The sequence below is a fragment of the Cebus imitator genome, unplaced genomic scaffold, assembly GCF_001604975.1.
Source record: "Cebus imitator isolate Cc_AM_T3 unplaced genomic scaffold, Cebus_imitator-1.0 Scaffold223, whole genome shotgun sequence".
Classification (NCBI taxonomy): domain Eukaryota; kingdom Metazoa; phylum Chordata; class Mammalia; order Primates; family Cebidae; genus Cebus; species Cebus imitator.
Window position 1 is genome coordinate 1,908,857 of NW_016107538.1, and position 12,514 is coordinate 1,921,370.

The following is a 12,514-nucleotide window of genomic DNA, read 5'->3' on the forward strand; positions in this document are numbered from 1 at the left end:
AGGCAGTTTTATTCCTCTACTATCCCTGTTGGATTCCATTCCAACTGTTGATTGCTTAGATCTGAGTTCTTGCTGTTTTATAGGCAAGCATGCTATTATAATTTTAGTGTACTTAAAACTAATTCAGTATAATAGTTTGCAGTTTATGTGGCAACCATGAATATATCAGTGTTTGTGCTGTTAAGCAGAATCATGGTAAGCTGTTTGAATTTTCCTATTAATATTCATTTGCTGCTGCTTCATTCCTTCCTAAGAATTTCTACTCTAGATTATCTCCATTCTAATTCTAACTTTATGATTTCATTTTGAGAGCTAAATCATTTGACTGTCCTCAAATGATGTACTAAATGGCTTTTGATTACATACGGTTTCTTAGGGCTGTAATCACAAACACGGGACAAGGAGGCAGTAGTTTCCTAAGTACTCTCTGACTGTTGTTATCATTGATAGAAATGTCCCCAGGATTAGGAGTACGTGGTTGTAATATACTTAACTTTGGCCCTAACAGGAATGATTCCCGCTCACCAGGGAGTATAAGCTACTTGCCTTCATTCTTCACCAAGCTTGAAAACACATCACCCATGGTTAAATCAAAGAAGCAGGAGATTTTTCGTAAGTTGAACTCCTCTGGTGGAGGTGACTCTGATATGGGTAAGTGGGATTTCTTTCATGAACCTCAAATAAAACATGCATTAATAATGATATCTCTAGTGTTGCCTTTCCTATAATGCTTGACTTTGAAGGCTCTTTACCAGGCAGCTGTCCAACACATCTGATCCTAGCATTCCTTCTCAAGTGCCTCCAGCCCATGAAGAGTTCTAATGAGGAAGCAGGAGCTCGCTCCTTTCTGAAGTTGTGCTGTTTCTCTTTGAACAAATGCTGTGTCTTCTAGGTTACTTTTCCTTATAGGGGACTGGATTAACTCTCCGTAGTTTTTCTTTCTCCCCTACCCGTGAGTCTTACTTTTGTCCATTTGGGCCCATCCCGACAGATATTTGAAGACATGTCCTTCAGGGGTCATTTCAATCAGTGTCCCCAGTTTCATCATCTGTTTATCACATGTCCTCATTATGAGTACCCCTACCATCTCAATTATTCTCCACCAAAAACGTTTAGCCTAGCCTTTTACCAGGTTCCAAGTAATACAGAATAGAGTAGTGTAATATGATATATGCTGAATTCATCTTTTTTTTTTTTTTTTTTTTTTTTTTTTTTTTTTTTTTTTTTTTTTTTTTTTTTTTTTTTTTTGAGACGGTCTCACTCTGTTGCCAGGCTGGAATGCAGTGGCGCAATCTCAGCTCACTGCAACCTCTGCCTCCTGGGTTCAAGCGATTCTCCTGCCTCAGCCTCCCCAAGCAGGTGGGACTACAGGTGGTGCACCACCATGCCCAGCTAATTTTTTTGTATTTTTAGTAGAGACAGGGTTTCACCATGTTGGCCAGGATGATCTTGGTCTCTTGACCTCGTGATCCACCTGCCTCGGACTCCCAGAGTGCTGGAGTTACAGGTGTGACATCATTTTTAAAGTAGCCTAAAACTGTATTAGCTTTTTTGGTTACAATGTTATAGTGTACTTAGTTCGAATGTTGATGTCAAGGTCTTGGGCTACTATTAATCCACACCTTGCCCTTGCTCTACTTTTGCAATAACTAGCTCCATGTACAGGACAAGTCCAAGTCTGTCTGTGCTTGCTCCAGTCCAGCTATTTTTTCTACCTTACCAGTGTCTTTCTGGACTTCACTTGAGTCATTCACTATTCATAAGCAACTCTGATAAACTCACAGTGTAAAAATATAACATTGGCCAGGCACGGTGGCTCACACCTGGAATCTCAGCACTTTGGGAGGCCAAGATAGGAGGATTGATTGGGCCCAGGAGTTCAAGACTAGCATGGAGAACACAGAGAGACCCCGTCTCTACAAAATATAAAAAAAAATCAGCTGGGCGTGGTGGTATATGCCCCTGTGGTCCCATTTACGTGGGAAGCTGAGGTGGGCGGATCGCTTGAGCCTGGGAAGTTGCGGCTGCAGTGAGCCATGACTGGGTCACTGCATTCCAGCCTAGGCCACAGAGTGAGACGTCTCAAAAAAACAAAAAAAAAAAAAAAAAAAAATTGGCCAGGCACGGTAGCCCACGCCTGTAATCACAGCACTTTGGGAGGCCCAGGCGGGCAGATCACAAGGCTTGAGACCAGCCTGACCAACATGGTGAAACCCCGTCTCTACTGAAAATACAAAAAAAGTTAGCTGGGCGTGGTCGCGTGTGCCTGTAATCTCAGCTACTCAAGAGGCTGAGCAGGAGAATCGCTTGAACCTGGGAGGTGGAGGTTGCAGTGAGCCAAGATCGTGCCACTGCACTCCAGCCTGGGCGACAGAACACGACTCTGTCTTAAAAAAAAAAAAAATTAAAGATTGGCTGGTGTGTGGTGGCTCACGCCTGTAATCCCAGCACTTTGGGAGGCTGAGGCAGGCAGATCACTTAAAGTCAGGAGTTTGAGACCAGCCTGGGTAACATGGTGAAACCCCATCTCTACTAAAAATACAAAAATCAGCTGGTCATGATTGTGTGTACCTATAATCCCAGCTACTCGGGAGTCTGAAGCATGAGAATCGCTTGAACCTGGGAGGCAGAGGTTGCAGTGAGCCAAGATTGTGCTACTGCAGCACTGCAGCCTGTGTAACAGAGTGAGTCTCCATCTCAAAAAAATAATAAAATAAAATTAAAAATAATAATGGTAGCAAAAGGTTATCTGGCACATACTATGTGCTAAGCTCTATTCAAAGCATGTGTAGATATAATCTCATTTAATCCTCACAGCAACCCTACATGTTACACATTATAATTATCTCCACTGTTGTAGCCGAGGAAACTGAGACTCAGGTTTAAGAGCTGGCACGGTTAACATAGTAATGAGGCTGCAGCTCAAACCCAGGCATTCCAACTCCAGAATCCATGTTGCTAATGATGGACCAACTGGCTTGTAACAGTTCCACACTCAGCATCCTAGCCAGATTGTTGGTAAGATACCCTAGCTAATGCTCTGTGGCAGAACCTTTCCTCTGGGTTGATATACAAGTATTAATCAGAACCTCCGCATCCTCTGTCAGCACACTCACTTTTACTGTCTCCCTGGTCTTATCGGTCTTTTCCTAGGTTAGTCCTCGTGATAGAGAGACTTTGGGTATACCACTGTCTGCTTTATTCTTTATTTGTTTAAAGTTCAGCTTTGTATTGAACATATTATAAGAGATTTAGTCAAAATGACCAAAGTTCATGTCATCATCAGACCCCCACAGATTCTTGTTTCTTTGCTTCCACTTACTTCTTAGCTGGAGCCAGTGGAGGGGGCACGACCTCCTGCTGGTGCAGCACTAGCTGCTGGAGTAGGTTCACCAGCTGCTACACTGCAGATGAAGCTCCCAATTTTGACACTGCCCAGGGCATTTGCAAACAAGCCAGGCCAAAAAGGTTCAACATTTACACCAGCTGCTTTAATGAGGGCATTGATCTTATCCTCCAAGATGGTCACCTCATCTTCATGCAGTGAGGGCCAAGTAGATGCAGGCGTGCTCAGAGACGGGGGCCATGGCGTGGGCGAGTGTGGGGCTGGCGCTGCTGGACACAGTGTTAGTTGCGTGATGAAATGAGAGCCTCACCCCAACACGGCTCAGCTTCCTCAGAAAGACCAGGCACTGTGACAGCAGCTGAGGAAAGGGTAATCTGCTTTATTTCTGTAATTTACCATGTACTAGTCTTCTGACCCTGTCAAAAGAAAGGAAAGTGGGGGCCTTGCACTGTGAACTGCCTGGTGGATGTGTGTTTAGATCTGTCACTCTGTGTGACTGATAAATGTTGAATGCCAAGGAGAAAAGGATGAGCCAGTGTCACCAGTTTGTGAACTTGTCCTTGCTCTTAATTACTAGATTATCTGTTTAGGTGGCAAGAAAATCATCTAAAAGACAAATATTTTAGAATGCTGACCAGAATTGTTATCAGGCTTACAGATGGCCTTTCTTTTTTTGTGGGGGGACCTGAGTCTTGCTCTGTCATCCAGGCTGGAGTGCAGTGGTGCAATCTTGGCTCACCACAGCCTCGGCCTCCTGGGTTCAAGTGATTCTCCTGCTTCAGCCTCCTGAGTAGCTGAGATTACAGGCGCCTGCCACTATGCCTGGCTAATTTTGTATTTTTAGTAGAGATGGGGTTTCTCCATGTTGGCCAGGCTGATCTCGAACTCCTGACATCACGTGATCCACCTGCCTTGGCCTCCCAAAGTGCGGGGATTACAGGCATGAACCACCACGCCCGGCTGCCCTTCTTTTCAAAAAGGACTGTTACTATTATTTTCTATCTCCAGTCTTTAACAGTTTATTATTTACAGCTCCTCAAGTGTCACCAACAAAAATATGCTCTCGTTTTCAAATGCTCTCGGAACCCAGAGATGAATTTGTGCGAGCATGGAGAGCTAGAGGTACCAGAGCAGCCAGGAACTGAGATTCAAATCATTTCACCGTTGTATGGTTTACTCTCATCCTCTAGTCTTTGTCTTGCCCTTGAAGTGGGAAACTCTTGACAGAGAAATACCCTGTATGAACTGAAGAAGCCTACTTTATAGATTTTCCTTCTTGCCTAATGTGTTGAGTAGGATACTGCTATATTGGGTATTTTAGTATGATGGATGGTCTCTATTCTCTGAAAATGCATGATGAAATGAATACTTAACTTTAATAGGAGATAATCATGTCTTAAGGGAAGTACTAACAGAACTGCTTTCAAGTCTGGGATTTTTTTTTTTTTTTTTTTGGCAAGACCTGTTTTTCATGGTGGAAAGGATAACTTATATTAAAGAACCAGTGGGCCCACCATGGCACATTTAGCCCTCACGGGGAAGTAGAACTAAATGCAACCCATCAGCAGCCAGCACAGCCTCACTTCACCTCATTGCATCTGAGCACTGCTCAGTGTTCCCAAGGACATCAGTGACTTTATTTTTTTGAAAACCTTAATGCTTTAAAATTTACTTTATTGGATCTCTTTGCAGCTTTTAACATAGGGAACCACTTTCCTTTTCCCAAAATGCTTTCTTCTCTTGGCTTTCTGATACCATGTTCTCCTCTTTCCACTTCTCTGGCCATTTCCGTGTCCTTAGAAGCTCAGTCTTGCTTTGCCTGGCCCTTGATTGTTGGTTTTCCCCAGGGCTCACTTCTTAGTCCCTTTCTCCTCATGCTTTATAATCTGGGTCGTCTCATCTACTCTGGGGATATGAATGGTCAGTTGTATGCTCAAAACTCCCAAATTTGTACCTGCAGTGCAGCTTTTCCTGCCAAGCTCTACTTACATATCTTTGCAGACCTCATTACTTCTTGACTAACTTACTGGCTCCCTAAGCATCTAAAATTGAATTCATATTCTACCTTCCCACACAAAAAGTTCTTCCTTCCCTACCACAGTTGCCCTCACTCTGGCCATCACTATCCTGGCCTCTCTGTCTCCTGTTGGGAGTTACTTCCTCCTGTCAAGTTGGCCTCCACCGTGGCTTTCACATGTCTACCTTCCCTTCTGCTAATTTCTGAGCAGTTACCACATTCTTGCTCAACAGTAGGTACTAGTCACCTGGATTGCTTATTAAATAGTTGAATTATGGGGCCCTAGGAATGTAGAAAATTTACTAAGCTACCCCAGGTGATTCTGATTTGTATGGCCTCAGGAAGCACCACACTGCACTGTAAGCTCCATAAGCCAAGGAAGGGGTATTCTGCAAATGTAGTATCTAAGGATTATCATTGGTTAACTATTGGAAATTGTCTTCATCTGACCATTTTTGATCAATAAGAAGGTAATCTTATGATTCAGCCAAATAACTGCTCAATTAAATATCTAATGAATGAATGACTCCTCTTCCACGCACTTCATGATAACAAGGCTCTGTTATTTCAGGCTCAGTTTATTTACCGTGTCACTTGGCTCATAAGTAAGACTATCATCCATGGCCATTGTTTCCTGGTTCTTCTGAAGACTTCTCTCTTTGTCAGTTTAAAGCCTCCCTGATCAACCAAGTTTGCTTCTAGGCACATGCGCTCTTCCCTCTTCTTTAATGTGCTCACCCTTTGGTTAAGAGTCCATCTTTCTTTGGTCTCATTAGAAATTTCACATTCTGGCTGAGCACAGTGGCCCATGCCTACAATCCCAGCACTTTGGAAGGCAGGTGGATCACCTGAGGTCAAGAGTTTGAGACCAGCCTGGCCAACATGGTGAAACCCTGTCTCTACTAAAAGTACAAAACTTAGCTGGACGTGGTGGTGGAGGCCTGTAATCCCAGCTACTTGGGAAGCTGAGGCAGGAGAATTGCCTGAACCTGGGCGGCAGAGGCTGCAGTGAGCCTAGATCATACTATTGTACTCCACCATGGGTGACAAGAACAAAACTGTGTCTCAAAACAAAGAAAAAATTTTCACATTTTTTGGGACATCATTTGCCCACCCACTTGCTTCCTGAATTCCTTTTTTCTCTCTAAAATTCTCAGCATCAAGTCAGGAATGACAGAAACACCATTTATGTCCTAAATTCTTCCCCTATAATAAAGGCACACTGCTTTATTATAGGTGGTTCACAGGTCTTATGCTGTTTTTCAAACTGCAGGTTACAAGTTGCACAGTCAGCAGAAATGAAAAGGATTAACAGTCTTTTTTTTCCAGCAGATATCCTGAGTTTCTAGTTAGCCATACAGGGAAACACACAGCCATTTTCGTAGTATCCACTGAGGCAGCTTTCCTCAGGATCTAATCCCAGGCTGCCTGGGTACTTGTTGTGGTCATCTCAGAGCCCAAGGTTTCTTCTTCATTAGAAAGCCTTGATTCCTGTTCTAAGAACAGCATTTTCCTATGTGTTTCTCCAGCAGTGCAAACTTTCTTCCCCTTTTTCTGGGTTACATTGCTCCTTTATTTATTCACTCTTTTTTTTTTTCCTTTTTTATTAACAGATGGGAGAGTCTCACTGTGTTGCCCAGGCTGGCCTCAAATTCCTGAGCAGTCCTACTGCCTCAGCCTCCTGAGTAGCTGGGGGACCAGAAGCGTACCACTGCACCCAGCTTACTAATCCTCTTTTGATGTTCCTACTTACCTATTTCCTGATTTCCTTTTAAAAAACTAAGCCTGGGCAACAGAGTGAGACGCCATCTCAAAAAATGTTCTTCCATTTTATCTTCACTCAATGAGTGAAAAACAAAGGTGGGGATCATGGAAAATAAAGAGATTAATTTCATTATAGGAATTTTTTGAGACTTTAGTTTGGTATATATGATTATCACATCTTAATTAACTTAAATTTTGCTTAAATATAGCAGCTGCTCAGCCAGGAACTGAGATCTTTAATCTGCCAGCAGTTACTACATCAGGTAAGATTGTAAAGACATTATTTACCAATACAAAATTGGTACAGCAGTAGTCAGTCCAACAAATGTACCGAGTAGCAACTGTATGCCAGGGAAGTGACTGCTCCAGTATGAAAAATGAATAAGTAATTTAGTGAAGGAAGGTTTAGTCAGTAGCACAGAAAGGAACTGAGATCCAATAAATCCCTATGGAAAAGATAAATGAACAAAAAGAATGGAAACTATTAAAGAACAGTGTCAGAAACTAGGGAACTGGGAAAACTGTTGAGTAACTTTAATAGAAGTATGGGTGACTGATTCACTTCGGAAAGAAATTTCCTTAAGGAGTTATTTGTGGATTAAGATGATCTCTGGGCCAGGCGTGGTGGCTCCCAGCACTTTGGGAGGCCAAGGTGGGCGGATCACCTGCAGTTGGGAGTTTGAGATCAGCCTGACCAATATGGTGAAACGCCATCTCTACTAAAATTACAAAATTTTCACTGGGTGTGGTGGTGGGTACCTGTAATCCCAGCTACTTGGAAGACTGAGGCAGGAAAACCCCTTGAACCTGGGGGCGGAGGTTGCAGTGAGCCGAGATCGTGCCACTGCACTCCAGCCTGAGTGCGACAGAGTGAGACTTCGTCTCAAAAAAAAAAAAGATGGTCTCTGTGTGGTGGGTCCTGGTATTGTTCTAGGTGACTTGCCAAGTGCTATATGTATTCCGTGGGCTGAAGCGACTGTTCACGTTTGTTTCCTGATTGGCCTTTCAGAAATGACGTGGAAATGCTTTTGATTCTCTTCCAGGCTCAGTTAGTTCTAGAGGCCATTCTTTTGCTGATCCTGCCAGTAATCTCGGGCTGGAAGACATTATCAGGAAGGCTCTCATGGGAAGCTTTGATGACAAAGTTGAGGATCATGGAGTTGTCATGTCCCAGCCTATGGGAGTAGTGTCTGGTACTGCCAACACCTCAGTTGTGACCAGTGGTGAGACACGGAGAGAGGAAGGGGACCCATCACCTCATTCAGGTATAGCTTTCATTTTAGTGCTTTTCTGCTGCTTTTCCCCCCAAAGCCAGTTTATTTCCCAAGTTCCAGTGCATCACTGAGAGACTTCATTTATGTCTTTATGTGCTCAGAGTCACCTCTTAGCATTTCAGTTACTTAAAAAATGTTTTTAAAAACTTACCAAGACATTATAATGACATGAACAGAAATAAAAAGGAAGAAAATTACACAAAGTGTCACCCTCCTGGGATGTCCATTTTTTTATTTGTTTGCATCTAGTCCTCATCTATACATACTACATTGTAATTGTAACACACATATTATGTTTTTGAATAAAAATGATTTAACTGCAAAAATTAGGCTCAGTATAAAACAATTATAAGCTGGCGGGGTGTGGTGGCTCACACCTGTAATCCCAGCACTCTGGGAAGCTGAGGTGGGCAGATCCCGAGATCTAGAGAGGGAGACTCCCATTCTGGCCAACATACTGAAACCTGTCTCTACTAAAAATACAAAAATGACCGGGCATGGTGGCGCAGACCTGTAATCCCAGCTACTCGGGAGGCTGGGGCAGGAGAATCGCTTGAACCCAGGAGACAGAGGTTGCAGTGAGCCGAGATCACACCACTGCACTCCAGCCTGGCGACAAGACTCTGTCTCTAAATAAATACATTAGCCAAAGAAAAGATTAGGAAAAAAGATGTAATCCTAGCACTTTGGGAGGCCAAGGTGGGTGGATCACTTGAGCTCAAGAGTTCAGGACCAGCCGGGCACGGTGGCTCAAGCCTGTAATCCCAGCACTTTGGGAGGCCGAGGCGGGTGGATCACGAGGTCAAGAGATCGAGACCATCCTGGTCAACATGGTGAAACCCCGTCTCTACTAAAAATACAAAAAATTAGCTGGGCATGGTGGCGCGTGTCTGTAATCCCAGCTACTCAGGAGGCTGAGGCAGGAGAATTGCCTGAACCCAGGAGGCGGAGGTTGCGGTGAGCCGAGATCGCGCCATTGCACTCCAGCCTGGGTAACATGAGTGAAACTCCGTCTCAAAAAAAAAAAAAAAGAGTTCAAGACCAGCTTGGGCAACAGAGTGAAAAACCCCATCTCTCCCAAAAATACAAAAAATTAGCTGGGCCTGGTGGCTTGCGCCTGTAATCCCAGCTACTTGTGGGGGCTGAGGTGGAAGGATCACTTGAGCCCAAAGAGGCAGAGGTTTCATAGAGCTGGGATTGTGCCACTGCACTCCAGCCCAGGTGACAAAGTAAGACCCTGTCTGAAAAAAGGGAAGGAGAAAACCTAACTTTTCAAGTTACACCATGCAGAATGCTAGTGCTTCTATCCGATAAGCATTGTTTCAGACATGTCTCAGTATAAGATTTTATACATTCTGTTAAAAACAAGCGCAGAAAAAAAAAATCCTAAGTTTTAATCTTACAACCCTTTTCTTAATATTTTGAGAACTAGTATCTCTTGCGCTTTTGAAAATTACTTGAAATTCAGCAGTTTCTGTTTTAGTTTAGATATTGTGTTTAAGAAAAAGATTAAAAAGATTAGAGGTCTTTAAAAAAAACACCAAAAAACCTATATACATGTTAACTTTAAGACCTCATCAGTTTACTTCCTGCTCTGAAAAATAAGCATCATCTTCCTCTTTCTGTTCTTACCTTCCAATTTTTATTGGCTTTAAGTGTGTGTGTGTTTTAAGGTTATAAGACTGGTGACTTAGGCAGTTACACTGTACGGGTTGTATGGGAATTTGGGGCAGTGTGAAGTTGTTCTGCTGGGGCTAATATTTGCTGGTGACCTGGGCTCTGATCTCTTCTGAGATCTTTTTCACGTTTTCTTCTAGAGCACAGTCAGAGGTGTCTCACTTATGTGAACTTCTGCTGAGTTCATCAGCTGCAAAGTCTGGGATAACAGAAAGGGCTACCAACACTTGCTGGGCCTCTGCTCAAGTCCTGTAGTAGCATAAAGAAGCTTTGTTTTGCACTTTTTCCTTTACATACTGTTTCTTTGTGTGGTGTGTTGTTAACTCCAGTTGGAAAGGGGGGTTGGTCATTGTGAGGTATGATTTTTGTCACCCTGCCTTCTTTCTTTAGTAGTTTCTGTACTCTGAGGCCAGTAAAGAAGCCTTGAAGTTCCAGAAATTTCAGTTCCTTAATAACCACATTTTAAAATTAATGGCAGGAGGACGACCCTGGTTTTTTGTTTTGATTGCTACAAGTGAAATTCTGGCTTTCTTTTAAATACAAGCATACCTCGTTTTTTTTTTTTTTTTGTGTGTGTGTGTGTGTGTGTGTGTGTTTTAACTGTAGGTTTGTGGCAACGCTGCAAGTCTGTCGGCACTATTTTTCTAATAGCATGCATTCTCCTTTTTGTCTCTGTCACATTTTGGTAATTCTCACAATATTTCAAATTTGTTCATGATTATTATCTCTGTGACTGATCAGTGATCTTTGATACTGTAATTGTTTTGGGCACCATGAGCAGCACCCGTATAAGATGGCAGACTTGGCTGGGGCGCAGTGGCTCATGCCTGTAATCCCAGCACTTTGGGATGCTAAGGCAGGCGGATCACCTGAGGTCAGGTGTTCGAGACCAGCCACGGAGAAACCCCATCTCTACTAAAAATACTGAATAAGCCTGGCTTGCTGGCATATGCCTGTAATCCCAGCTACTCAGGAGGCTGAGGCAGGAGAATCACTGAACCCAGGAGGCGGAGGTTGCGGTGAGCCAAGATTGTGCCATTGCACTCTAGCCTGGACAACAAGAGCAAAACTCCATCCCAAAAAATAAAAATAAAAATAAAAAATGGCGGTGTGTTTCCTGACTGCTCCACTGACAGTTGTTCCCTGTCTCTCACCTCCTCTGGCTTCCTTATTCCCTGACATACAACAATACTGAAATTAGGCCAGTTAATAACCCTATGATGGCTTCTGAGTGTTCAAGTGAAGAGTCACAAGTCTCTCACTTGAAATCAAAAGTTAGAAATGATTAAGCTTACTTAGTAGCTTAGTGAGAAAGGCATGTTGAAAGCCAAGACAGGCAGAAAGCTAGACCTTATGCACCAAACAATTGGTCAAATTGTAAATGCAAAGGAAAAGTTTTTGAAGAAAATTAAAAGTGTTATTCCAGTGAACACACAAATGGTAAGAAAGTAAAACAGTGTTTTGTGATACACAGAAAGTTTTAGTGGTCTGGATAGAATACCAAAGACCAGCCACAACATTCCCTTAAGCCAAAACCTAATCCTGTTCCAAGCCCTAACTCCTCAGTTCTAATGAGAGAGGCGAGGAAGCCATAGATGAGAAGATTGAAGCTAGCAGAGGCTGGTTGAGAGGCTGAAGCTTTCTCCCTAACATAAAAGTGCAAGGTGAGGGAGAAAGTGCTGATGAAGACTCTGCAGCAAGTTACTCAGAAGACCTAGCTAAGAACATTGATAAAGGTGACTACATTAAACAACAGATCTTCCATACAGACAAAACAGCCTTCTACTGGAACAGGCCAAAACTTCAAAAGACAGGCTGACTCTCTTGTTAGGGGCTAATGCAGGTGTTGATTTTAAGTTGAAGCCAGTGCTCCTCTACCATTCTGAAAATCCTAAGGCACTTAAGAATTATGCTCGGTCTACTCACCTGTGCTCTAGAAACGGAGCAAAGCCTAGACGACAGCATGTGTTTACAGAATGGCTTGCTGAATATTTTAAGCCCACTGTTCAGACCTACTACTTAGAAAAAAAGTATGACTTTCAAAATATTACTGCTCATTAACAACGTATCTTAATCACCCAAGAGCTCTTTAGGAAAGGTTCAAAGAGATGTTGTTTTCATGCCTGCTAACACAACATCCATTCTGTAGCCCATGGATCAAGGAGCAATTTCCACTTCCAGGTCTTATTATTTAAGAAATACATTTTAGGCCGGGCGCGGTGGCTCACGCCTGTAATCCCGGCACTTTGGGAGGCCGAGGCGGGTGGATCACGAGGTCAAGAGATCAAGACCATCCTGGTCAACACGGTGAAACCCCATCTCTACTAAAAAACTACAAAAAATCAGCTGGGCATGGTGGCGCGTGCCTGTAATCCCAGCGACTCAGGAGGCTGGGGCAGGAGAATTGCCTGAACCCGGGAGGCGGAGGTTGCGGTG

The 12,514-nt window shown here is 43.3% G+C and overlaps 1 protein-coding gene and 1 pseudogene across 1 annotated transcript in view; one reads left to right on the top strand and one right to left on the bottom strand.

Moving 5' to 3' along the window:
- NCOR1 (nuclear receptor corepressor 1) overlaps positions 1–12,514 on the top strand; it is a 181,473-nt gene that overhangs the window by 163,542 nt on the left and 5,417 nt on the right. Inside the window, exons 41-43 of the mRNA XM_017496857.2 lie at positions 509–651; positions 7,337–7,390; positions 8,171–8,392. Of these exons, the coding sequence (XP_017352346.1) occupies positions 509–651; positions 7,337–7,390; positions 8,171–8,392 (419 nt within the window). The remainder of the gene's footprint in view (positions 1–508; positions 652–7,336; positions 7,391–8,170; positions 8,393–12,514) is intronic.
- On the bottom strand, positions 3,197–4,078 carry LOC108281297 (annotated as a pseudogene).